The 27,009-nt window shown below is 48.4% G+C and overlaps 1 protein-coding gene across 7 annotated transcripts in view; it reads right to left on the reverse strand.

The window, feature by feature from the left end:
* Positions 1-27,009, reverse strand: part of LOC126530845 (poly(rC)-binding protein 3) — a 421,321-nt gene that overhangs the window by 39,967 nt on the left and 354,345 nt on the right. For 5 of the 7 annotated variants that reach the window (XM_050178150.3, XM_050178140.2, XM_050178147.3 and 2 more), the window contains 5 exons: positions 7,131-7,154; positions 6,273-6,305; positions 4,687-4,803; positions 4,426-4,599; positions 389-517 (listed from right to left, as the gene is read on the reverse strand). In XM_050178150.3, the coding sequence (XP_050034107.1) occupies positions 389-517; positions 4,426-4,599; positions 4,687-4,803; positions 6,273-6,305; positions 7,131-7,154 (477 nt within the window). The remainder of the gene's footprint in view (positions 1-388; positions 518-4,425; positions 4,600-4,686; positions 4,804-6,272; positions 6,306-7,130; positions 7,155-27,009) is intronic. The other 2 variants (XM_050178145.3, XM_050178148.3) reach the window with 1 other exon arrangement.

Raw genomic sequence — 27,009 nt, forward strand, 5'->3', positions numbered from 1 at the left:
TTAGAAACACTGCCGCACAATTTTTAAACTCAGAACCATAGACTTCAGTTAAATATAGGAAATAGACTCATCTACATTATAAGATTCACTGCCATTGATTTTATCTTTTGCATGCCCCTCCCAATGTAACATCTTCAAAAAGTACCTACATCAATAATTAAAAACTATGTGTGCATAAAAATTGACCAACAGCCATTTGCTAGGTATATGCTATAGTTGAAAGTTGCTGAATGCATACATAAGCAGATCTGAATTTACCGAGTGTCATTTTTCTGCTGCCTGGCATGAATTACTTTGCAAGTGCAAATTAGCGAAGCGATTGATAAATATTCCACAGTTTCAAGAGAGCACACGGCACAGCGAAGGTGAAAGTAGGTAACCTTCTCACCTCCATCATGACACAACAGATCTGGTAGATGCATTTTGTGATGGCTTCAGCAGTACCAGAAACGGTCACAGCTCGTTCGGTGGAATTTGGGAGCATCTCACTGGCCACCTGAATGGAAGCACCTGTCACCTGCAAAATTAGTCAAGAGAGGAGTTGAACTTTCAACTCCAGCCAAGGTGCAACAACATGAATGCAAACAGCTCACAACATGGTTGTTTAAATTAAACAATAAAAAAATATGCAAAATAACAGCAGTTACATACAAAGTGCAAAAGAAGCGACAGCAATGGCTAACACAGTGTTAGGCGCAATAATATTCACAGTACTTAGCATAAATTGCAGTAAACATCTACAGTGATACAAGAAGAAGCTGCAAATCGTAGTCTGCCTAAAATTAGGCTTCATACGTGGAGTGCTTGCCAGATATAGCAGCAGTTCATTAGAAGGCTGTGTCGAATCCAACCCAAAAGAGAGTTGACTGGCTTGTAAGTGGCTCACAGGTCGAGCAAGGTACACTCATCCCCAAAATATTGCAGCTTCATGGAGCGCCAGTTCAGAAAGTGTGATCACACAATGAAGCAACCTTGTCCAGGCAAAGTTATGCTTAGAGGTAGTGATTGATATTTGTTTGGTGCCTAGAGCTGGTGACTTGTGTTTAGACCCATCAAGCCTGTGTTTCAATGTGGTAAAGTAACATGTCGCTGTCGGGACAAGCCAGCCTTGCATTTCTTGTGTACTGCATGTGAAAGGACGGCAGTCTCACACCCGCAAGCCCAGTACACTGCATCGCCGACTCCTGTAAACAACTGTCAGCATGCCCAGACATCATATCAGATGACACCAAGCCATGCCTCCAGGCGTCGCGGCACCTAACCTGCACAGGTTTCCCCAATGTGCGACCGCCGCAGCTACTCTGGTGCTCCACGGAGTGGGGCCACACGCTTGTGCGTACCACAATATTTTGTGGGCGAGTGTACATGCATTCTGGTTATTCTGGGAGTGAGCACAGGTGTGTAATAAAGCAAACCAAGTGCTAAAAGCAGTCACATTACACACACTAGCAGTTATCCTCGCTCCCATGTCTCATCCAGAGCTGTGTGTTAAGGCAACCACCTTCTATATTCTGTCCTCTGGAAAACCTCCACGACTTGTTTCTTCCTTTTCCATATCCAGCCTTTCACTTTGCACTAAGCTTCACTAGAACCTATATCCTATGTCTTATATCCCTTCATATCCAGCTTTCACTCACTAGAGCTTCAACTTATCTCTCTTGCCTTTTGCTGTTTCCCGAGTATAGTATTCTTCATAATGTCTACCACAAAGGCTGCCTTAAAAGGCATTGCTGCTGGTATTAGCACTTATGATCTATCATTACCAAGGGGTATAGTTGGTGTGAGAATCAGGAGAAAGCCAAGATGCCCCCCCCCCCACTTTCTTCAACCACTTTATCACAATGTGTGCACAACAACATAAAGATGATTATTATCATTATCAGAAAGACTAATGTAAACAGCCAGCCCACTATGCTACCAAATCTAAATCTACTGCCATAAAAGAAAAGATAGTATGGGAAACCCTCGATATAATAAAGTCATCAATATAGAAAATAAACTTTGTTATAAGCAGTGCTTTGTTAAAAGTGGAGAGGTTTTACAAAAGCCATAGTAATGCAGGTGGTACACTACAACAGCACAAGAACTTGTAAAATGCATACTAAAACCAAGCTATGCTTGATAGTAGTAAACTATCATTGAAGAAAACCTGCCCATAACTGTATCATAAACATAATCTTTTGATAAAATCAGTGCTGCAAGATGGCCTTCTCTGGATTGATGCAAAATGAAAAGCAAAGGGTCACCATTCATGCTCTATCAAGCGACCCAGTGTGGTTTTCTTGCTTCACTTTCCATACTACGACACTAGTGCAACACCCATTAAACTGGCCTGGTAATTATTCAAATGTATGCACTGCATTCAGAACCATAAACTGTTTTGTCATTCTATGGTGCTAGAATAAACTGTGACAATCTTATGTAAAGACTACCTATGCATTTGTACATTCACTCACTTGAGCAAAAGGCATGAATCATATTTTGAAGTAAGAGTTACGCATAATACGTATCATGTAGCTGATTAATGTACAACTACATAACATGACAGATGCTAGCAGTGACCCATATTACATATGTAAGTGCGTAGTTCAGTTCACTTTTGTTTCACAATACCCCAACATAGCAAGTCAGCTTTCAATTACAGCGAACTCTCATTAAGATGAACTTGGTTAAGCCGAAATGTCGCATATAACGAACATGGGAACTTTTGTTTGGTCTTCCATAGACTCAACGCAAAAAAAAAAAAAAAATCTGCTTAAGACGAGTCGCCTCAGGCATGCTCTTCGGTTAAAATGAACATTCAGAGTGACCGCTACAGATCCTGGAGGCTAGGGTGCCTCGATGCACAGCACCCGGGGGCGCGCATCGAGGCATCCTACTGGAGGCCTGCGGCACACATCACCTGCACACAGAGGCGAAAACAATAGGAGGAAACAAAAAGAGACAGTGACGTTTCACTTCGTGAACGCAGGTGATGCACAAGCATCTGGCTGCTATAGTGCATACCCAACTATCATCCCTTGATGTGCCTAGACTGTCCGTATCGCAGATTGTATTCAACACAGGGCTCGTGCGGCTGCGCCATACGCAGCAGCCGCCGCAGTAGAATGCCCATTTGTAAACATTCGCTTACGAACTAAATTAACGAGCATGATGTGAGTGCACACAAGCAAACATGAACACGCCACACTCAATGACCGCAGACATCTGCTGTCAAAGCGCTGGTGTGTGAGGAATCGCGGAAGCAGCAGTGAGCGTAGTGACCTTCGCGCTGTCTATCGCTTCAATGTGAACTGAGCGGCGAGAACATAGTGCACAGAAAGCTACGAGCCATCGGACCCCTAGACTGTGCCCCCGAGGCAGATGGCATTCAAGATAAAGCCCGGGCGACCGCGTGTAGCCGAAGTACAAGACCCCTTCCCTCCCCTCCTCGGTGCTATGTGCGCGACAGAAGATGGTGCCTTCCCTTTTCCTCTTTTGCGCACACGGGATTGAGCCGACATCGCCGGCTCACTGTCGCACGCTTTCCTTCGCACACACAGTGTATGGGGCACAAAGACGATGTTATCACGAGATGAACCAGGTACGTACGTGGCGCAAACAAAACCTGTAGCAACTGCCTGAGGAGGTCAACCAAGCACGCCTCCGCCTTCCTTCCTTCCTCCTCCGCGGCGCTTCGCCTCGTTTGTCCTTCCATACTTCCCTCAATGTCACCTAGACTTTCCTCTAGGTTGTGTTGCTTTGTCGCATGCTCAGCGTGCTCCTTCATATTTTCGCTAGCTCGGATCCTGCACCAATGACCAGTGAGGCAGCAGCTGCCTGCTTCAACTCCCTAGTGAACTTTTTCCAGCAGCATGAAAGCACAGAAGGATTTTTAAGGTCGCCAGGTGGGATGACATCGTTTGTTGCTCGCCGATTTGTACAGAAGCGCCAAACATCCATCACGGATTGGATGAAACCAAGCAAGAACACCACTTAAAAACAGTTTTCTATTAAGTTCAGCTAAATAAACGCTTTTTATGTCATTTTTCCACGTTTTAAGTCTGCTTCACTTACCGTTTTGAAGCAAGATATTTGTATACACCTGGTCATGTCGCCAATTATTCTTCTGATAAGATGAACTTCTTATAAGACGAACAAATTTTCATGGTCCCTTCGATTTTGTCTTAAAAAGAGTCTTCTGTACTTGCATTTTCCGTCTGTTTCCTGAATGTGCAGCTGTGTTCTTCTTGCCTTCATTTTCAAGTCAGTTTCAAGTCTTCTTTTGCTAATATCATTGACCATCAAAACAGGACACAGACAGCATTCATCACACCGTGATTTGGCAACCAATTGAAGTATCACAGTTAGCTGTGCTAATCACAGCAACAAACTTGCACCACCTCACTCATATGTACGGCAGGACAAAGAAAAGTGGCCACTAACCTCTCTGATTTCCTTAATCTTGGAGCCTCCCTTGCCAATAAGGGAGCCACACTGGCTGGCTGGGACGATGAGGCGCAGTGTGACAGGCGGCTTGGGCAGGTGGCTTCCATTGCTCTGCAGCTCCTGGAGGGTGGGCCCCACCGTCTGCACGGGAAGGCAGAGCAGAGACAACATCTGCCCGCTCTGTGAAACGTCCACCGCTCCCACCCCCATCACCCCTGTGCTCAGAGGGGCCAAATGGCCTTGCACTGCCGGGCTCACCTCTTCAAACTTGCGGGCAATGAGCGAGAAGGCCTTCAGGATGGCCTCTGTGGAACCCGTTACAGTGACTATGCGCTCTGGGCAGGACCCATCTGAGATGTTGATCTTGGCACCGCTCTGCACACAAAGAAAGGGTAAAAATAAAGACATTTTAATAGTGGAGCTTGGCTGCAATGTGGCTTTATAGTGCAGCAATGTAACACCAAGAGATATGCTCAAGTGTCAGGTGCCTGCTGTTGCTGCACAACCACATAATCAACACCTGAAGATACCTCTTGCTGTAGCCCGCCGCGATGACTTACTGGCTATGGCATTGCACTGCTAAGCATGAGGTCGAGGGCTCGATTCCCGGCAACAGCAGCCACATTTTGATGCAGGCAAAATCATGCTCACGTACCGTGCATTAGTTGCACATTAAAGGCCTCTAGGTGGTCAACATTAATCCAGAGTGCCTCATGATCATTTTGTGGTTTTGGCATGTAAAAACCCAGAATTTTATTAAATCTCTTGCTGTTATATGGTTGTAGTGACTTCATAGTGCTGCTGTGTAACACCAATATATATCTTTAGGTGTCAAGCACCTGCTCTAACTGTGCAATGGTAGATGGTCAACACCTGAAGATATCTCCTGCCATTCCATGGCTGTAGTGTGACTTCGTAGTGTTGCAATGTAACAGCAAGAGATAGCTTTATGTGCTGAGCATCTGCTATTGTGGGGCAATGGTAGATGCTCAACACCTTTGGCTGTACACTGGAATGCAAGAAACAGGTTTCAGATGATTGAACAGGCCACATCGAAGCTGGAAGTTCCTGGTTAACAATCAGTAATGCATGACAAGGAAGTTTTTAAGAGACATTGGTGATGCTCCTGCATGATGTAGAGTGGAAGTCTTTTATAGGATTTTCTTTTCTCATTACGCTTTGTGGCAAATACAGGCAAATACAAGCAACTGTTTAAGACGCATACTCGCATCTTACACTAAGAAGAGGAGGGTAATGCAAGGAAATGAAAGTGAAGATTTAAGGAACAAACAAATCAGGCCAGGGAAATAGTATTTTGTTACTTTCCTTCTTCCCCAAGTGCAAATGATTTGGGCAGAGCTGCCAACATTACCATCACAGGCTGTGAACAGCCACCAGTTTCGCTTAACTTCTTTCAATTTGTGGGTTTATGACTGCCTTGTGCACCACGGAATGGCAAGAAATGAAGACTGTGTTGCAATGTTTTGTCTTCAGTAAGGAAGGCAATGGGCAAGGAAGAATGAATCATGGACAGAAAACCAACAGAATTGGCACACAGTGTGGAAAAGACCACTGTTCTGTAGTAAAAGAAGAAACACCATGAAGCCCACTTATGATTTCTTGCATTTCCTGCAAGAAATCACAGGAAGTCCCAATTTTTATATGATTCAGCATATGGTGAACTACTCGAGGCAATTAATTGCTTAGTCAGAAGATGGATGCAAGATGGATGCTCAGTTAATGGGGAAAGCTAATACCAGATGCATCCAATAACAAGGTGACTGGTGAACCACACCAACTAAGCAGCATGGAAATACGTTGTGCTACAAAGTTATGCAACTCACCTCTTCTCTGAACTTTTTTATGTTGTCCCCTTTCTGCAAAAACAAAGGAACATCAAAGAAGCATATCACAGCATGTTGCACACCTCCGAATTCCAACACCTCATTACACAGCAAAAGCTAACTCTTGCTATTAATAGAGCAGATAATGAGTACCCTGCAGGAGCAAAGAAAAACGTTCAACTTTATTTCAAGGTGAAACAAACATGTTAAAGTGTTTTCAAAACATTAAATAACGAAAGGAAATAAGAATACTGGTGGAGTAGCCTACAAACTAAAACAAACGGTTGCCATGCAAGTTGGATGATGGCTTTGTTAAAGAACAGCATGTATTTCTAGCCCGCAGTGCACTGAACAAGTGTATCCTGATGACAGAGTCAATATTTACTTCTGAAAAAAAGTTTATACGCCAACACCAAAATATTCCAAGCCTCTTTTTATCCTAATATAGTTATTGCTGCTGCCTGAAGGTATACTTTATTTTTAAGAAATACATTTCAAACACTGAATTTGAGCATTGCTCAAGCAGGTATTTCTACAACTGCATTAGTCACCAGAAAATAGATGAGCGACAGCCTCAAATAAAAAAAAAAATAAAAGAAAGAAAAGTTGAAGTAGTAGGGGTTATTTTCCATATCTTCTAATCATGCAATGAATGTAGCTGGCTATTTAGACCCAAGCATAAAGCACAAGACGCGGGGAACTAGCTGTTATGAAATTCTTGGTTTAATTATCACTTTCGCACAGGGCACACAAGATTGCAATAAGATACTACTTATAACAATAGGGAACTCTATAGATTTAAAAAAGCTATTCCTCTTTCCTTTTTCTATGCTCAACAAAAAGGAAAGCTGTACTTACTTTTCCAATGATGCTCCCCACTTCCTACAAATAGAAGAAAAAAAGCAAAACAAGAAGCATAAGTCTGATATCATAAATGATAAGAATGCAAGCACTAATTGTTGTTCATAATAATGCCTTTCAAAAGTGTACAATAAAGTGATTCACAATAAAGATGGCTGACGTCTCAGTTCTGGCTATTAAAGGGCCCCTCACCCAGTCTCACAATCTTGAGGTGACAAGCGTAGTGCATACAATGCGTGCTCATGATTGTGTCTGCTAAGTTACATCGCTGCGCGCGGCGGAAAGAGCTGAAATTTAAAACTAAATGCCGCTTGCCCTTCTCCTCGCGGGCGTCTCGCTCCAAGGCGAGCAAATGACGTACATCAGCAAGTGCGCCTATGTGCTATGACGTCACTTATAGAGGCACGTGACACTCCGAGAGTTATTCAAGGCGACATCTGTTATTTGTGTAATATGTTGCTTCAATAGACGAATTAAAGTTTAGAGAAATAATAATACACACAAACCGAATGTCAGCGTGTTTATGTTTTACTTCGCACCGCAGCAAGAGAGATGTACTTCCGTTTCGTCTGCTGGTTCCCACGTAGCGCAGTTGCGCGCACTGAAAACGAAACTATGTCATTTTCTACCGTGCTAAAGAGCGCGATCATGCTCTGTGATTCGCCTGCGCCTGCCTCAGTGTTTGTGTAGCAGTGACTTGCAGTGCTAATCAGGTGTTCTCGTGCACAGTGCACAAAATCTTGCGCTGCGCGAAACGAGACAAACGCAATAGCTTGCGCATGCGATCGTCAGCGAAAATGCGCCGCGCAGCAAGAAAGTGAGAGAAAAAAGAAGCCGGGCCGATCCTCCAGCTCTGGTATGGGAGAACGCAGGGATGGAATTTCACTTGCAGAGGCTAGACCCGGCAAATAGAGAGTGTCTATGTTGGCGGTGACGCTTGCCTCCTGAAATCATGGGTTCACGGCACTGAAATATTTCTATCTTGGCTATTAAAGGGACACTAAGTAGACGTGGACTGTTTAAATACCACTCCAGAAACCTCGCAACGCTTGTTTCATGCCAAGAAAAGACTTAGTTTACGAGAAAATTGCATCTGAAGGGTCTGAATACCTTATTCGAAATTCAAATCTCCCGCCACCCAATCGGGGCAGTGGTGACGTTGCATATGTCATCAACGCCCTTTGCTGCAGTCGGTGAGTAGAACGGCACCCGAGAGATGGCAGCACCCAGCCAAGACAGATAAAGGCAGAGCGGCGGATTCGCTGCTGCAGCTGCTTTCTGCCGAAGTGGCGTAGACCATTTGGGCGTCTCGCGACATCCCATGGAAGTTGAATTCTCTGCTACTTGCAGTTTGTGCGAGTTTCGCGAGCCAGCAAAGCCAGCGCAGCACTACACGATAACTACTGAAACGTGAAAATGTGGGTGGCGCGGAGTCGAGAGAAAGCGAAACCATTCGACCACCCGCATCGTTGTCAAGGGTAATTTCAACGAGTTCTTTTGTCTAAACATGAAATAGAACTGAACAAGTAGCATTTTATTTCGTCTTATAATACAATACAAGGATGTTCTGTGCAACGAATGGTTGAGTACTAGCGACAGAACTTAATTGGGGAGTGCTTTCGTCACCGGGCCAGTACTTGAATTTCCCGGGGGAGTCTCTAATCCTGGCCTGCATTTACCTCAATTTCTCGATTGTTAGGGCTCTGCACGCGATCATATTGACGGCTTAGAGATTCTCGAGTATTAATATATCACTTTAGCTTGACTTAATATTTGCCTTTAGTGTCCCTTTAATTAATGAACCAATTTGAGAAATGAGGTAGAACGCTCCCAAGATGGCACGTAATAGCTTCCAGTGTATAACGAAAATTTCCTATGTGACCTGGTGAGGGGCGCATTAATATAGGTAAACCTATCGGCATTAGTTTGGTACTTGGAATAATAATGCAGCACTTCGAGTCAATGCCCTGTTTATGCCAGAATGAAAAGTCAGTATTTATGTCGAGCGTTGAGTAAGGAAGGCCAGTATTCCACCAAAACCGTAATATGAACACATTAGAAATGATTCATCATGAAGTTCTTTCTATTTCTCTTAAAGAGTGCACTAATGACTCACCGCCAGTGTTATTATGAATATAGCAGTTGGCAACATTCGGACTTAATTTGCAAGAAAGGTCTACGGATGTCACTAAATTTTCTGTTCTTGTAAGAATAAATATGAACCTCGTTCTTTACCTAGGACCACTGAAGATGCAATAAGGCATTTTCATACTTGCTCCATACTGTGCGAGAACTAATGATATTGTAAGTTTTAGTGTGTACGTCTCTACTGTTTATACATACTTATAATTTACACAGTCAAATCCATTTATAAGGAAGCACCTAAAAACTCCAAAATTCGTTACACAAGTCACTTAGTTGTAAATATTGAACACCGTACCACTTTCAATAATGCAGTCGAAGCATGTAAAGCCAAAGAAAGCCTTTACTTGGCACGAATCAAGAGACAGTTAAGGCACAAATTTTCTTCTGCACTCTTTGTTCAGTGGAATGTGCAGCTGCAGCCAACCTCATGCAGCTGATGCAAAGTACAAACGCAGAACATCAATTTCCCCTACTGCCTTTCTTGTCAAAATTCTCGGCCAGACCGCAGGCTCTCTATCACTGCTACTTTTGTCGACATTCACCTCTATCCCCTTCAGTGGTTTTGACAATGTTGTCTGTCGCTAGTTTTGAGCATGTATCATAAGTGCGCGTGCGTGTATATATATATATATGGAAGTGGAGGTCTATCATAGATACGGCAGAGTCCAGACCCTCCCATGTGATTGTTGTGGAGCTGACCAGTGTTCCCTATGTGCACCACAAAACAGCTGTGGAGGGAAGCAGCGGTGCCACATTACATGCGTTTGTTTCAAATAAGTAACAAATAAGCTGTCAGGGATAGCTAAATCCTTTTGTTGTACAAGTAATTTTGTAGCCATATTTTTCACTATACATGCATTCAGAGTACATATGAAAGAGAAATTTCGCCTTGACATACAGAATATACAGAGTCCTTCGTTACACAGATAATTTTATTGTCAAGGGTCATTGCAGAGGCATTTGACTGTACTATGTTCAGCTGACTTCTTTTGCACAGCCTCAGTATACTAGATAGAGCTTAGTCTAGCTCAGAAACTTGTTCAATTCTACAAAGAAATAATTATGCCACGCAACACAATCATTCACATCTGCGACACCAGATGCATTGGCGGGAGAAATTCACAGCACGTTTCAGAAGGAAAACGAGATTGCCCATTCGTTAACTTCAAGCGCAACTTAGGCACGAAAAAAAAAAAAAGAAAGAAAGGAAAAAAGAGAAAAGCTTGCTTCACGGTGCTCGTCATTTAGTCATGCCGCAAAGCAGAGTTGACGCAACTAAGGCGCAACGGGCTTAGGCTGAGATTCACAGCAGTGCGCAAGGTTTGCCCGTAACCCGACAGCCCATTCGCTAACGCAGTCCCTCCTTATGCTCGACCGGCGCCAGACTTGCATTCATCACAGACAGAAAGCAATAAAACGGATAAAGCCCGGGAGCACAAAGCGAGAACAAATATAGTGTTTGGCGCATGCTTACGAAGACGAATGATAAAAAAAAAAGGAGAGAGAGAGAGCTCGGAGATAAAGAGCAAAGGGTGACAAGAGGTGCGCGCCACGGGAGGGGACGCGGTGCAGCGAGGAGGACATCTTATCAAGCATGCCTGAACGGCTTTGCCAGGCTGACGCGGCGCCGTACAAGAGCTCATTTCCTCAGGCCGCTCGCGCGCACGCACACACGAACGCCGAGCAGGCAGGCGCCAGGCGCAGCGCGTGGTCGAGAGCACGCCAGCGAGTTGGCCGACTGGGAAAAGAAGCCGCCGGTGGCGGCTCCGGGGCACGCTCGCCCATTTCCGCCTTTGTTCCCCGCAGGAACAAAAGGAAGCGGGGGAAGCGGCGGACGGAGCCAAAGGGGAGAGAGGGGAAGCCGAGGCAGTAGCCGGGCTTCAAAACCTAGCAGGATGGAGGCGCAGGAAAAGAAGTGCGCCTCGCTCGGGCGCTTTACGGCGAGCCGCGGAGGCTTATCTGGCGGGGGCAAGCCGCGCGCAAACGGGCGTTACACAAGGCGGTAAACACATGCCGGCGGCCATAGCGCAAACGGCAGCGGCGGCGCGGATCTTGAAGGACGTGGCCGGCAGGAAAGCGGCAGACAAAAGAACCGGAGAGAGAATCCCAGCGGCAAGCACGACGCCGTGCACAGCGTCTCCGCCGAAGGAAGGCCGCGCCGACGCGTCGCGGGCTCGCTTTAGCGACACGAGGAGAGAAGGCTAAGGAAAAAGAGGAGGAAGCAGCGAGGCGAGGAGGCCTGACAGCCGGCGAGCAAATTGTCGTACACCGGCGGACTGAAATAGCGCCCGGGGCGCGAGAGGGGGAAGGAAGGTCGTGATACGCGAGCACACAAAGGGCAGCAATGTTGGACGAAAGGCGAGGGCGGATGAGCTCGCTGCTAAAAGCGTGCAGCGAGCGCTGCCGTCAGCCTATCGGCGAGGATAAGTCGCGTGGCTGGCTCGCGCGCGTCGAGCGGTGTGGCGAGATTGTCTGGGTGCCGCTGAATGGCCGCCAAGCAAGGTCACGTTATTCCAACGTTCGCGGCACAAAATGTACAACGATGCTGAAGGCTGTAGGCGAAAGGGCAACAGCAAGCTTGATAGAAGCCTACTTTAAAACGCAGAGGCAAACGAATGCAGAAAGTACAGTATCTTCAGTTACAACCTGGTCACAAGATAAAGGTGCTGTAGCAAATATTTTCGACAGATTTATAGCACAAAATGCAAGAAATACGTTGAAAGTAGACGACCTCCTGAGAATACAACCACCACCCTCGGTAGCGCTGCACGGTTTTAATGAGATGGTTAATATAAAGGCGAGAGAGGGAGAGGAGAGGGACTACATACCCGCGCAAAGCAATACGACGGGCTGCGAATAAGGACAGTGAGATATAGGAAAAGAAAGGTGCAAGGCAACCCGAGAAGAGTAAATAAAGATTCTGCGTAGGAGGGAAAAGAAAATAGACGAGCAAAGGAGGGCGTAACGTAAGACCCCGGGGAGGAGGGGGGGGGGGGGCGAAGAAGAAAGACAAAAGGCGGCTCAGAAAGCAAACAGCGAGGCCAACGTCACAAAGTTGCATATTCGGCAGAAGGGGAATGCGGGGGTGTTGCGGGGAGAGATAGTCCGGCAAACAGGAAATAGCCTCGCTGCTCGGCAAAAGCACGGATTTATTTATAACGTGCCGTGCATGTGCGCGCCGAGTCAGCGTGCAGGTCAGAAAAAAAAATAAAGAGAGACCGTGAATGACTTGAGATATGGTGCCTCCGCCGGCAACAGCCGGCCACAAATCGAGCATAGAATTCGAAGATCTAACGAGGTTCGCGCGGCGACCAGGGAGCAACGCCGTGTCATCTTTCAGGATTACGGTGACGTGGCAGGAAACGTTGCAGGCATGTTATTCGCCGTTTAGCGTGAGTTACTAAACTGTATGTTAGGTCCATAAAGCTTTTGCGCATGTTACCCAAAAGCAAAGCAAACACATCGCACTGAACTCGGGAAAGAGGAAGCTCAGTCCCTAGCTTATTTGTCCAACCAGCGCCTCTTCGTTTATAACGAGGGCAGTTACACACTTCGAGCGCATGCTGAATGGTACATTCGTCCATACTTAGCTACAGCTTTATAAGTAAGGCTCTCCCGGGCCTGAACTTTTGTTTGTTTGCCCCACGGCAAAGTACAAATTTCTTTCCTCCTTGAACCTACACTTTGCACTAAACCATAAAACGAAATGAACTTCGCTTTCCTGCAAAGGGTGCACCACGCAAGCCACCGAAGTGCGACGGCAAAGCAAAGACTAAAACGTAAACGAACACGGTCGCTGAGCAAGGACGAGCAGATCAGGAACTACATCTTCCCGTTCCCCTTCTCACCTTGCTCTGAACTCGTCTCTTGCTCTTAAAAAAAAAGTTGGAGTTAGCTTCCTATGCAATTCATTTTACGCACATCAAGCTAACTCACCTTCCTATAATTTTGGGATGGAGCGCTAGGCGGAAAGACGGCTTTGTGTGTTTCGTGAATTGACTTGTCGCCCACATTTCCTTTCAATTCTTCTATTTTCTTTTTTTCTGTATCATTTGCATTCTCTTGATTTCTGTGCCCAGGCCTCCACTTCTTCTAAGTACGTGTAACCTTTTCAAAACTGTCCCTCCTTTAAAACGATACAACATAACGGGCAGCGACAGAACACATTTGATCTTGCACGAAAAAAGGCGCACATCGGACGTATCGGCGGGCGCATTCACCACGGCCGCATTTTTGCGCAGCTTCCCACCACTTAGCGACTTCGCCTCGAAATCTCGCCGCCTCCGGCGAAATCGTCGCCGGCGACGAAGGTGGCGCCGCCTACTGCCGCCACAGTATCGCCCTGCCAAAGAATAAAACGGCGCGACGCACCAGCAAGAGGAAGCAATAAGTAACGCCGCAGGTGTTCCACTCCTCGTGTTCCCCCTCCTTTCCTTTTACCAAGCTCCGTCGCGCGGTGCGTTGATCTTGAAAGGAAGGCCGGAACCATTGGTAATTAACGGGAGGGGGGGGGGGGGGGAGGGGACCGCGCGCCTCATTAATTCACCCACTTAAGAGAATCGCCACGCGCGTCGTCAGCGAGTCTGGTTGCCGCCTCCTCGGCGCACGCACGGCAATTCTTTCGGGCGGTGCCGCCTCGACAACTCTCGCTTTTTCCCTCGGCAAACACGGGCGGCGGCCGCTGGCTCCGGAGAATGGCGGTCGGCGAAGCGCACCTTCCGAAAGACAGAGTGCGGTGGGCAAGGGCAGCGCGCGATTTCTTGCGATAATGACGACGCGTGCGAAACGCAGCCCCTTCCCGAGACCACCAACCTCCGCCCTTTGCATCGATACGGTCCCCTCTCTCCCGTCTCTCCGTCAACTCTTTTTTTTTTTTTTCTTTCACTCGGCTCGGGCAAACAAACGCACCGGCGAGAATGTGTACCGCAAACGCGTCGGTGCCGCAGGTCGGAGGAACGTCACCGAGAGAAGTGAGAAGCGCCTGCGGTCGGTTTGCAGCGAAGTAGCAGAAAGACGCAAACCCGTTCAGGCTTGACACCCTGTGCACGGCTACCGATGCATCTCGCGGGAGCCAGCTTGATGCCCGCCCGCGTGCGTTGGATACGTGGTGGCCGAATTGGATATTCAAGCGGGAAGCCTCGAGTAAGCAGCTTTAACGCGACGGCAACGTTATAAAATGAACCCAAGAAAAAAAAAAGAACCTGACGGGCGATCGTTTAGAGAGAAAGATATCCGCTTTCTCACGAGCCACGCACCGAATGCGTCGGTTGTACGAGACGTCCGCACGACGCTTACAGTGTAGCCCGTGGTATCTGTTTGCTCCGACAACGCACCAATAGCAAACACAGAAAGCGAAGCAATGGCATAAACGACTAACTTTCGGTGCCGAAACGGATTAGGCGTTTTAGTGACAACGCAAAGCAAGTTCTTAATTTGTCTCTCTATGTTTTAGTTGTTTTTTTTTTTTTTTTTGAAGCTGTAAGATAGAAAGAACGAGCACACGGGCGTCGCTTCGCTCGTAAATCCAAGTCTCCGCCCAGTATTCGGCACACCAAGCCGCAGCACTTTCAGAGATACAGGGTGCGGAAAGAGTCGAGCGGCGCCCCCAAATCTTCAAACGCTACCAGGCCTAGCCCGGCACGGCTGCGAGAGACGGCGCGCAAGAACTAAATGATCGAGTGAAAGACATTGCGGCCTCTCCTGTCGCGTCCGACACGGAAGAGCAGCCATTCGTTTTCATTCCGGGTTAACAAGACGGCGTGCGAAGTGGCGCGCGTGACAGATAAACGAATCCCGCGGCCAGTCCTGCCAAGATCCGCTGGTCGGGCCTAATAACGGCGCGAGCTCGGGGGACCACCGCAGTCCTTTCTCGGGGCTTGCTCGGGGGCCCGGGGTGCGAGCGCGACTCTAGAACGAAACGTGTCGAGACGCCTCTCGCACGGCGACGGCGAAGAGCAAGCTGCGCGCGCCCGGTAGTATCCAAGCCACTCCGGCGTTCGCTTGACTCGAAGCCGTTTCTCTCTTGACGCTGCTATTGTTGCCACCGGCTTTACACACTGCCGAGGCAAATGGAAGTAAGGGGGGGGGGGGGGGGGGGGTTGGCAACTACGACAGCACTGTACAGGTCCCAATACTCGGTCTCTTCTGCAACGCCGTTGCCGTGCGGGAGTGAGTGTGCCGGGAAGAAGGGAGGGGCGTACAGAAAGCAATCCGGAAGAGCTCATTCCGGGCCGACAACGAGTTTAAGAATGGCTCCCGCGAGAGAAAACAGTAGTTCTATTTGTCGCCGGCAACGGGTAGTACGGGGAGCATCGCACCGCCTGTGTCGCGCGGCGGCTACAGTATAAGCGAGACACACGCTCAAAGAGCGGCAGTAGCCTGAAATAAAGGAAGAGAATGAAAGCCTACAAAAGAAAAAGAAAAAATGATGTCGTTGAAAGGAGCTATGAAGAAACTAGAGGCGGGCGACGCGACGCTGGTGCGCGAATTCCTTCGTTTGTTTCTTCACAAGGCGCACTCCTTTTTTTTTCTCTTTGCTACAGCCCCACTTTCGCTCTTTCCGATCACTGTTCGTCGCTGGCTTCTCATCTTTCTTTCACTTCATGCTTGCTTCCTTGCTCTCGTTCTGTCTTTCACGCGCGCTCTTATTTGTCGCCACCTCCGTGGTGCCGCACGCCGCGTTGTTTAATTTTTTCTTTATCTTCCTTTCTTTTTTCTCTCGGGAGGTGTTTCGCGCGCTGGCCTCGGGGCACGTTTTGCCTTTCTCCCGCGTGAGCGTGCGCAGCTTGAGCAACGTCGAGGTGTATCTCTGTCGCTTTGAATGTTCGCCTGGGGACGTCATTTTCCGCCGAGTTGTCCCCGAAGTGGCAGGCTCGGCGTTCTCCAGTAGCCTCCTTCCCCCTCCACTACGCTCCCCCTTCTTTTTCTTGGACGCCGAAAGCTCTAGCGCGCCTTTATTTATTATTTTTTTCTTTCTTTCTATTTTACGCACTTCCTTTTTCTTTCTTTTTCCCTCCCTCGAGCGAACGCGCCACACGCCCGAGCTCTGGACCCTTTCACTTCTATTTCGCGATCGCGTCGACAGGCGAGCCACAAAGAAAACGAACTTGGAGGATGGGGAACAAAACAAGAAGGTAGAGAAGAATAAAAAAAAAAGAAAAATGTGCGAGGCAAATCGAGGTAAAAGAAAGAGAGGAGGAAAGGGCGAAAGAAATAAACGACCAGTCGGTGGGCGCGTGCAGAGTCGCCGCGGGGATGAAGCAACGTGGCGGTCGGTCGGTCGGTCGCCCCGGTGCACTACGTGTAATTGCGCCGGCGAGCTGCTCGAAGCTATACACAGCCCCGGCTTGGAGGAGATAGCGCGTTGAGAAACGGCGGCCCCGGCTTTTGTCTACGTTTATGCCTTTTTTTTCCTCCACCCCTTTTGTTCTAGTAGGCTGCGGAGAGAGCGCTGAGCACGTAGCGTGTGCGCGCGTGCGTGCCTGCGTGTGCGGCTTCGAGTTTAAGAGTGCTGCGGGAAAGCCCCGCTGCTTCTCTACAAGGAATGGGCGTCCTCCGTGAAGCAAGCGCAGCTTGCGCCTCTCCCCCTCCTACCGCCCCTTCCCTACCGCCCGTCCAGGTAACGCGTCTTCAGAACGCTGCGCGCTCGGTATCTTGCCCTACATATCTACCTCGCACGCTGTTCTTTCGGACACGAGGAGGCAACCTGCGCAAGAGACCGCCGGTCCCTAATGGCTCGCGCCGGCGAAGACGTTTAGAAGTTAGCAACGCTTTGCGCCCGACATCTGATTACTTACAGGAGGGAGACCGGAACGCGCCGAGAATTTCGGCAGCGTAATCGCGTTACGCGAATGACAAAGGCGAGCACTGCAGGTGTGCAAAACGGCACGGATAATGGCTGGAACGAACGCAACTGCCATTAGATTTGTCGCCCCTGACAAGCTTAATCCCCACCGTGTGGTGTAACAGGTGCGAGCGCGCGGTCTATGTGCTGCCACTTACCTGTTCTGACGAAAGACGAACTCGAACTGTGTCGTCTAAGGACTTCAAGAACGGCTGCATCCGGAAGGTGCAGCGACTCCCGTTTCACGCATGCATGCATGGTCATGGACAAGCGCCGCGTTCTGGCATCTACGTTATGCGCTATCGGTTCGCCGAACAGGTGTCCACTGCCCTTATCTATAGCATCTCTAAACGGAAGCCCTGCGCGATAGGGTTAGATGCCTTTAGAATCACGGCAGGTATTTAAATTAAATTTCGGGGTTTTACGTGCCAAAACCACAATCCGATTATGAGGCATGCCGTATAGTGGGGGGCTCCGGATTAATTTTGACCACGTAGGGGTTCTCCAATGTTGCAGCTAAATATAGCCCACGAACGTGTTTTTCTTTTCTTTTTTTTTTTCATTTCGCCCTCACTGCAATGCAGCCGCGGTGGAGAGGATCGAACTCGCGCCCTGCTAGTAGTTAAATAACTGAACATGTCCAAAGCGAGCTTCAAGCCCGGAAGCCTAGCCTCGCCACAGCGTTATCAGTCAGAAAAAAAGTAATTGCGGTAAACGTGCACGAAATAATAACGAGTATGGTGATTAATTAAAGAAGAGCGAGAGAAAAGAAAAACACTACGCAGTACGAAATATTTCAAGGTAGGCCAAGTTGGTAATGTTTCAGCCTAGAAAAGTGCGAAACAACTGGTCCGACAGAAAAGGGCTGTATTTCTGTGTAGCCTTTCAATCTGTACCATTCTTTCTAACATTTCTAAAGCAGTTTGTGACTGTGTCTACCGTCAACTTTAGTAAAACCTAAATTTAGAGCTAGAGGGAAGCTCTGTCAATTTTCCATAGGAAGCGTCCAGTGATGTAGTAATAAACAGGACATAAAAAAAAAGAGAGAGAGAGACAGTTCACACAAAAAAAGAAAGGAAAGAAACATCGTCGACGTATCCCGGCTTAGAGCGAAGGCACAGAGAAAAGCAAAGAAAGAGAGACAGGTGTCAGACCAAAGGGCAGCAGCAGCAGCACCAAGAGAAGTGCCAAACGATCGAGACGCCACGGGGATCAGGTGTGTTTTATAACAGCCAATTGCGATGTGCCGCAGCTTAACGGCCCACAGGCACGCGCGAACCTCCCAAGGCAAGGCTCTTCGAGCTCCTCCGCCGCGTGATCCGCTTCTTTTCTCGCATTACTGTTTTCTTTTTGTATCTTTTCTTTTCGGTTGGCTCGGAGCAAATGAGAACTGCCCACTTAATTGATCGATGACGGTGCCCCGCGCACCCTTAGAGCCTCGCCACCACCTCCCTCCCACCCTTCCTCGTACCTTCACGGCAGTGCGCTGACGCCCCTGCGCTTCGCTGGAAAGCCACACTCACAGAAACGGGAAAGCAGGCGAGCAACCGTGCGACACACGGATGGTGCGAGAGACGCGAAGAAAGCAGGAGGAGGCTTTCCGAAGCTTATAGGCTACACAAGGTAAGCAGTGCCTGCCGGACTTTGCAGGAAACTGCCGCTGTGCTCGCCAAAGAAGAGCGCAACGAGCTCTTCGATTTGCCATTGATCTCGCTCCGAGGCCCCGCGCCACTCTGCCAGTTTCTATTGTGCCCCAGCTAGCAACGGCATCGCAGTTTTCTTTTGTGTCGAAACAGGGAGAGCTTCGCAGGCGCCTAGCACACCTTGGCTCGGTGGACGCTGCGCCCTCTACAGGCGATTCGTTCGCATCCAAACTTCGGTCGTGGAGGCGGGCTCGCGGGCGCTGTATACGCTAACGGGTTCCACGGATTGCTGCCATCAGGCACATCAATGTTATAGTCAAATGAACGCCATGCAAACCTATGCAAAACGGGGAGGTTCACGGGAAGATGGATACTTGGAGGTGATCGAACAGTGGTCGAATAAGCAATGCCTCAGGCAGGAGGAGCCAACGTTTGGACCGCGGTTCACCCGCCTTCGTCGGCGCAAGCGGTTGTCACCGAGACGGAGACGAAGTGCCCTGGTCGAAACATCGGCGAAACATCCTTTGTTCGACCGATCCTGGTCAGGTGCAAACCTACAGTTTCACCAAGCGAAAATCTGGAGGCCTATTTACTTCTTGCGGGGATTTATTCATTCAAACTGAATAAATCCCACATTTGAGTCGCTCCATGGTCATGCCATGACCCAAGTGCAAAAGAGTGTGGCCAACGAGTTGCGCGGGTGATGCATTTCTGAAGGAATAAATCGTGCTCGGTACGAAAAATCGAGACCTAAACAGCACCCTTTCCATCATTACCTACGTGCGCACTTCGGCACCTTGGCCGAGCAAGTGCTCGCCCTCCATCTTCGAGTGACTGTTTCTAAATTTTGGGTGAGACCTTGTCCTCTGTTTTACGGTGTAGGAAGACTTCATAGCTCATTAGCGGGTGCCGTATATCACTCCTTCCCCTCCTCCTCGCCTTCTTTCATTTTCGAGAAGACAGCGAACGTCATTACGATTGCGCAATGTACGTATGACGACACAGAAGGCAAGAGCTGCATTAATAAATTAAATATCGCAAGCATCTAAAGGACTAGAAAAAGAAGAAACGAACTGCTTCTTATTGTCTCGGAGCGCACATGAAGGCATCTATGAACATGAATGGTGTTCAGGCATTGAATTTCCGATTTACGTTCTAGAGGCGAGTAAGTACTCGTGCGAAAACTATTCATGAGAGAGGGCGTTACCCTACTTTTCCCCAACTTTAAGATGAATAAAATATGAGAGGAACATTCGGCGCAGAGGAAGGAGCGCTTGAACTTTATATGAAGCGAGAACTACAAGCAGCAAACGTCCTGCGGGGGTTACACAATCGGCGGCTGCTAATAATTCAGTAGAAACTCGCATAAAAAGGCCAGAGAAAGAAGAAACGCAGCAAGCTCGGAGAAACTCATTTTGATCTTCTCCTCGGCCAAGAGCGAAAAAACGAAGCGCAGTCAGAAATGAACTCCTTCGTCAGATAAGAACAGACAGGCGAATTAGAAGAGCACAATTATCGACTACGGCAAGCACCGAACGACAAAAAACAAATTAAACCTTCCATAACCGTGCCGCGCGTCGGATCGCACAGATATTTCAAAAGAAAAGGCAGATCTAGATAGACGGGAACGTAGAGATAATGAAGACAAGAAGAAAAAAAAAATAAGTGCCTGCCAGACAGTCCCGGCTCAAAATGCCAGACGCATCTTCGACTATACCAGGCCTGCGGGGCTCGCCAAGAGGGAAAAGGGGGGAAAAAAAGAAAAAGAAAAAAAAAATCGACGCGCGAATTCCGCGCCTGCAGAATGCCCCCACGCGCTCTCAGACAGTAGAGTAGGCGTGATAGCGCGAGGGCATGGAGCCCGACCGGCGATGTGGGGCTACACCGCCAGAAGGACAGGCGCACAGGGACGGCCGCTAACGAGCGGCACGCTGCGAGGAACAGAGAGAGAGAGAGAGAGAGAGAGAGAGACGACAGGCCGAGCGCTATATATATATTGACGCACACCGCGTGCCCGCGGCAAACCGTTTGAGAGTCCAAGAGTAAGCAGAAGAGGCCGGCCATAGGAGAGGCTCTGGCACGGCGAGCGCGAATTGACCAACAGAAGCCGGATGTCTCGTTTAGAGGCAGATCGCGCGGCGGCGGAAGCCGCCTATTTGTCTTGGCATCGACAGACCGCCGCTCAGTCGGCGATGGGCGAGCGAGGAGTAATTTCATCACTCTGGTCCATAGATGCGTGCCTCGTGCGCACGCTTTAACAGTGTCTCGAAAGGAGCAAATATGGCCGGAAAAGAGGAGAGGGGGGGGGGGGCGAGAGGCGTTGACAGCACAGTGATCAGTCATCGTAAGAAGGAAAGCCCAATATAAGGTTGCGTTACCATCGCCGCCATTTTGTAGATAAGGCGCGCACGATTTAAAAAAAAAAAGGGAAAAGAAAATCGATGCCTCGTAGCGACGTGTAGACCTGCTGCGAGTACTTTGGTTGAAAAAGAAGCCGCTAAATATCCGCTACACGCCAAGCGTTTCGCACGCTGGCTACAGCGTTAGGGCTGCCAGACATCCTGGACTTCACGGGACTGTCCCAAATTTTACGAACAATGCTCGACTGGAACTTCGTGATGTGGCTTTGTTTCCCGTTAAGCTCCGGCGAGATAGAATCAGGCTCCCCGTCGCAAGCACAGTGAACAATGCATATACGCCTTGGAACTACCGAAAATTCAATTCTGCAATGACGTGTTCTTCATGTCCGCATAAGTGACGTTCTAGCGAAATTAGTATTCGCTATGGCTAGCATATTGTCGACGCACGACAGAATCGAATGAAACGCGGAAACTAAAGTCAAACATACAACTTCCTCCTGAAATGAGAAGCTCGCCGGCCACGAGTAAGGATCGCGAAATGTAGTATGAAATATCCTCCTCCTGCCCTCCTCCTCCGTACCAACAAGATGAAAAAGTCAACGCGGTTTTACAAATACGGCAAGAAAGAACTCTGGAAGGAAAATGGGTGCGATAACACTAAGAGTAGGATACCTTTCTTTAAGTAGTGCGAGCTGGCTGCCTGAGCGCAAAAACACACAGGCGATAAGATACGCGACAGGGCGAGGTGTGTGCCTGCTGCAGGAATAAACCGACTCAGCACATCCTAATGGAGTGCCTTGACGTTCACCGAACCAGAAGCGTAGAAAACGTTGAGCTTCTAGAAGCGCAGGGGATCAAAGCCGGTGGGAGCGTTACTAAGTGGTCACCGGTCTAGACAAGCAAGATGCGTTTTAGTATGGATGCAATAAGAAACAGGAAAGAGATGGAGCCAAAGTCGTTACAGGCTTATAAATTTACGAGATAAAAAGAGATAGGCCGAATGCTAGACTGCAATAGATAAAGCAGTACAACCTGATCAGCTCAAGCAGGCTATAGGTGACGATTTGTCGCCGCCAAATGTTTCAAAGAGGATGTGATCACAAGGTATTAACGTCATCACTAGCTCTGCACAGATGTCGCAGCACCGGCGATACGCGAGTATCTCTCTTGGGATTCGAAAGAGAAAAAATGCGGCGCTTTTATTACTAAGTGCAAAAGATGCGCACTTTTCTGTCTTCTTTCTTTTTTTTTTTTTTTTTTTGCCGCGAATTGCCGCACTGGCTACAGCAGTGTAACACACCACGGTATGCGCACTCACGTGTTACAGAGCCAGCTTATATAGTAATAATGTTAAAAAAAGTGGCACTCGCATATTTTGGCGCCAAGCATCGATTCAGCGCAACGAACGCGAGAAAGGTGACGATCGGCGCGACGCCTAAATATAGGCCGCTTTGCGCAACAGACTGTGCCGCACATTATCGTAGTGCTGAATAGAAACAATGTGGCAATTACCATTCTTGACATCCGCGTAAATATATATAGGACAGCCAACATAGCAACAACAAAAAAAAAGAAAGAAAGTACGCACAGTTGCACTCCATACAGCGTGCCGCCTCTTTCGTCCCCGCCCTCTTGAGTCAACAGGACACATGCTTACAGGAAACTGATCAGCCTCCGACAAAATCACTTCATCGCGTAGCTGATCAGAGAAAGGACATATATTACAAGGAGCTCAAAAGCCTATACCACTGCTGGTGGTCACGTTTCTGTACAGGCGGCCTCAACAATTTTGCGCCTGTGTGCGCCTCTGTCAAACGCGCAGAGGCGACGATAACCAAGAATCATGATCATTTAACTCGTTGCCGGCTCTCGAATAATTAGCCGCGAACAGCAGGCCGATGTGAAATAACTGTCGGCAAACCTGTCCAGTTCTGCGATGATTTTAGCACACACACGCAATGACTGCATGCGCGTTGGGACCAGCGGAGCACCTGCAGCACGAATCCGTAGGGGCCTGCCCCAGGAATTTAACGCAGAACTCAGCGAACTTCCAGGCTGGTCGTCTGTCGGGTTATAAATCAGACTGTCACGATTACTTAACGAATGCCTCTGCCTAACCGTATGGCATGGTACGGTAAACCTTTATTGAGGTCCTGCAGATCGTGAGTCATCACGAAGTGGGCTGCTCCCACGTGGGAACCGGAAGGCCGAGCCTCTCGGCCGCATCGTGGGCCTGCTGGACAGCCCAGAGTTGGTCAGCCAGAAGAGGGCTGCGGAGAACCGCCTTCCATCCGGCCGAGCTGTTATCGATGATAGAGCGCGACCGGGCAAAGCGCCAGAGCATGTGTTCTGACGTGGCTATTTCTCCACAATAGCGGCAAGTACCATCGGTGTAAGTAAACGGATACATTGTATGTAAGAGCAACGGATTGGGATGGCACACACACACAAAAAAATGTTCTTGCGGAAAGCCGAAGGATATTGAGCAAGGCGCACATGGCGCAGAAAAGAACCTAAATTATCTGGCGAGATTTCTTTCTTTTTTTTTTATTTTTTTTTTCGTTTCGGGTCAGGAAACGCGAAGTCAGCCAATGTGTGCAAGCGAGTTGGCAGCCTCATCCTTGCCCTACACTTCGAATGTCGGTGTGAACGACGGGCAATATCACGGCGTTACTTCGAGTATATATACTCTATAACGCATTCTAGCAAGTGACAATATTGTGTCCGGGAGCGGCCGAATAGCTCCGAACAATGGTTAAACGAGGTGCAATTATTAATAACGTGGCGATACATGAGAGGGATATCGCTGAAAGTACCACAAAATACGTCGTTAAAGACAAATTAGATTAAATTCTGGGTTTTTGCGCACTGATCTAAACCTCAATATGACTATGAGACATGCCTAGTGTGGGGAGGGGGGGGGGGGGGGGAAGACTCCAGATTAGTTTTGACCATCCAAGCAAAGTTATTTAATGTGCACCTAAGTCTAAGACAAGAGCGTTTTCGCATTTCGCCCGCCATCGAAATGCAGTCGCCGCGGCCGGGATCGAACCCTTGACCTCGAGCCCCGCCGCGCAACGCCATAGCCACTAAGGGACCGCGCGACGGGTGACATTAAATATAATACTGAAATGAGACGCAGACTGCTAAGAACGAACAAACGAATCGAACTTTATTGCATGCGATGTGGGACCACTGGGACATTCGTGGCACGAGTATGCATAGGGGACTGCCCCAACAGAGAGAGAGAGAGAGAGAGAGAGAGAGGCAAGCTTTACTGAGATGCTGGAGATGTTAGCCTCGCGTTTCGCCTGACATGCTACTTGAGATGCTGGGTGATGATTATATATACAGTGATAAACACAACAGCACATGCAGTCACACACACACACACACACACACACACACACATATTTAAACTGTAGAGATATTTACGAAGTTTCATTAAGGCGCTTCGCCCACAAAAACGTCAGCAGCGCTTTAGTGGCGCGTAATGCACTGTTGGTGCTTTGCCATGGACCGAGAATGGGCCGAGAAATTAACGCAGAGTAAGCTTAAGCTGTTATTACATTCACAGAACCTACATTCATTAATAAAACGGTAAATGCATGTTAATATGTTGACGGGAAGTATTCCTTGCTACCTGCCAACCACGCATTGCATGTTTTAAGACTGTGTACGGCAATGAATCATTCTCCGCCCCGATAACAAGTAGGAGGCGGTACATTAGCGGTCAGTGTGACCAGTCCATAATATGCAGCGAATCTAGCGCCTATATACTCTTGCGATATATCACCCGCAAACCTTGCTCGAATGACATTTGAGTGCTTGTAAGCAATAAACTCCCATATTGCGCGCACAAGCAAAAGAAAAAAAAATGTAATGTAAGAAATAACAAGTGTCGTCATACTTTCAGCTGCACGCAACAGATTCTGGTCAGATTTGACCGCGGTTATGGCACAAAACCAGCGTGGCAGACAAGTCTGACAACGATGCATGCCACAGTTTGCCTAACTTGCGTTTAATAATTGCTGCTCGCTCGTGTCCTGTTTTTGCAGACAGCTCGAGAGTGGGCGGTGACGCCAGTTCTCGACGCTGTTCAACATTTCGGAGTTGCTTAATAAACGCAGAGGAGAAGGAAAGAAACACTGCTATGCGTCATTGTATCGAGCACGGGGTAACGAGTGAGGTGGACGGGCCAAGAAACGAGTGAGGTGGACGGGCCAAGACGTCGCCGCCCACGATTGTGCGGAGAAGCGGCACAAGCTGAAAGTGTTGCGCGTTTACGTATACCCACCGCGCCAAATTAGTGGGTCTATATTTAGGAGCTTTCTTTTTTTTTTCTATGTAGCAGCCCGCTATATACGTGAGGGATGTAAGCCAACGCTGCGTGTGCCCAAATATCCAGAAAGCGAAGCGCTCTGGTCACTAGCACTGGCGCTCGCTTATGAGGGCAAACAGCCAGAGCTGAACCTTAGTTAAAAAAAAAAAAAAACTTTTCAATATTACAAACACAGGGAGACTATGCGGCAGCCTCTATAGCGTGCTTGCTTTCTATATGTCTTTCTTGCTGCGCCAACTCCGTTACCTGACTAAGCTTAACCGGCTAAGCCCAACAATAAACACGTCCTCCCGAAGCGGCAGGGCTCCAAGGCTGAAGCGGTTCGACTGACGTGAAGTCTAGATTGAGCATGAGCGAACTTCTCGTCCCAACAACATCCACAAGGTTCCACGTCGCAGCAACAGCATACCATACGTATTGCGCTGTCTTGTTTACTTTCGTTCACGCCGCTAAAGGCAGCTCGAAAAAGCAGGCAAGCCAGCACTCGCCGCTCAATCCTTTTCAATTTACCGCCGGAGTTCATCGTTTTTAACCAAACCTAACGCGTGCGCGAACTAGAGCGTTTTGACAAAAGGCACGCTCCCGAAACCCAGTTTTCTGATTATATAGTTATGAAAAATGATAGGCGCGACGCTAAGAGAGAGGAAGGGAGAGGAGGAGTGTGATAAAAACGAAGGCAAACGATAACTGTGACCTAGATGAAAGGGTAGAAGCGTAGTTTGGCATGTCGAGCAATGCGCGGCTCGAACAGGTAACCGCTGTGTTGCACGAACTGTTATTCAGCGGGAACGGGGCAGATGGCCGCAGAGTATTTGGCGGAATAATTAGATCAGAAAATCCGCAGGGACACGTTGAACGTGAACAGCGCAGGAGCAACACGGGGATGAGAACGAGACGGGCCGAGCGCTGTGCCATCCCCGTGTTGCTTTGGCGATGTTCACGTATAATAAACTACCAACTAGCCCAGTCAGCCACTTTACTACACTAGACGCACGATCGAGGTGATTGGAGATACCTGGCGGAACGTCCCTGCCCTGCAACTGAGCCTAAAATAGGCGCGTGCTGACTATGAATTACGACAACAAAATTTGAGGAGCCGAAAGGGTCTTGCTTTGTCTTTCCGAAACTGCTGTTTGTTTTTTTTACGCCACTGCTGTACCTGTTTGATGATAGGTGCAAAGAGAAAGATACTAGACTTTTGTCCATGCCTCTGTGCATACTAGTTCCTTCACTATAATATGAAAATATAGTCCAACTACTACAAATATCCATATAATACCAGTATAGTAATACTAGGCAATGTCATAAACGCATTTGAATGTGGCGATGACGCTACTGGATGCCCACAAGAGTTGCCGGAGCATTTCGAGTTCACCGAAGGGCAGCACGTATATATGCACTACGCGGAAGTCAAACCGTTGTTAGCGATTTGGGGACGTATTCTCGGAGGGTCACCTTCGGAGATATCACTTTTAGTGCGCGCTAATCAGCTGGTTGAGAAAAACCGACTGCACTAATTTGCTGGATGACACAGCGCGCCGTC

The sequence above is a fragment of the Dermacentor andersoni genome, chromosome 5 (genome assembly GCF_023375885.2).
Source record: "Dermacentor andersoni chromosome 5, qqDerAnde1_hic_scaffold, whole genome shotgun sequence".
Classification (NCBI taxonomy): Eukaryota; Metazoa; Arthropoda; class Arachnida; order Ixodida; family Ixodidae; genus Dermacentor; species Dermacentor andersoni.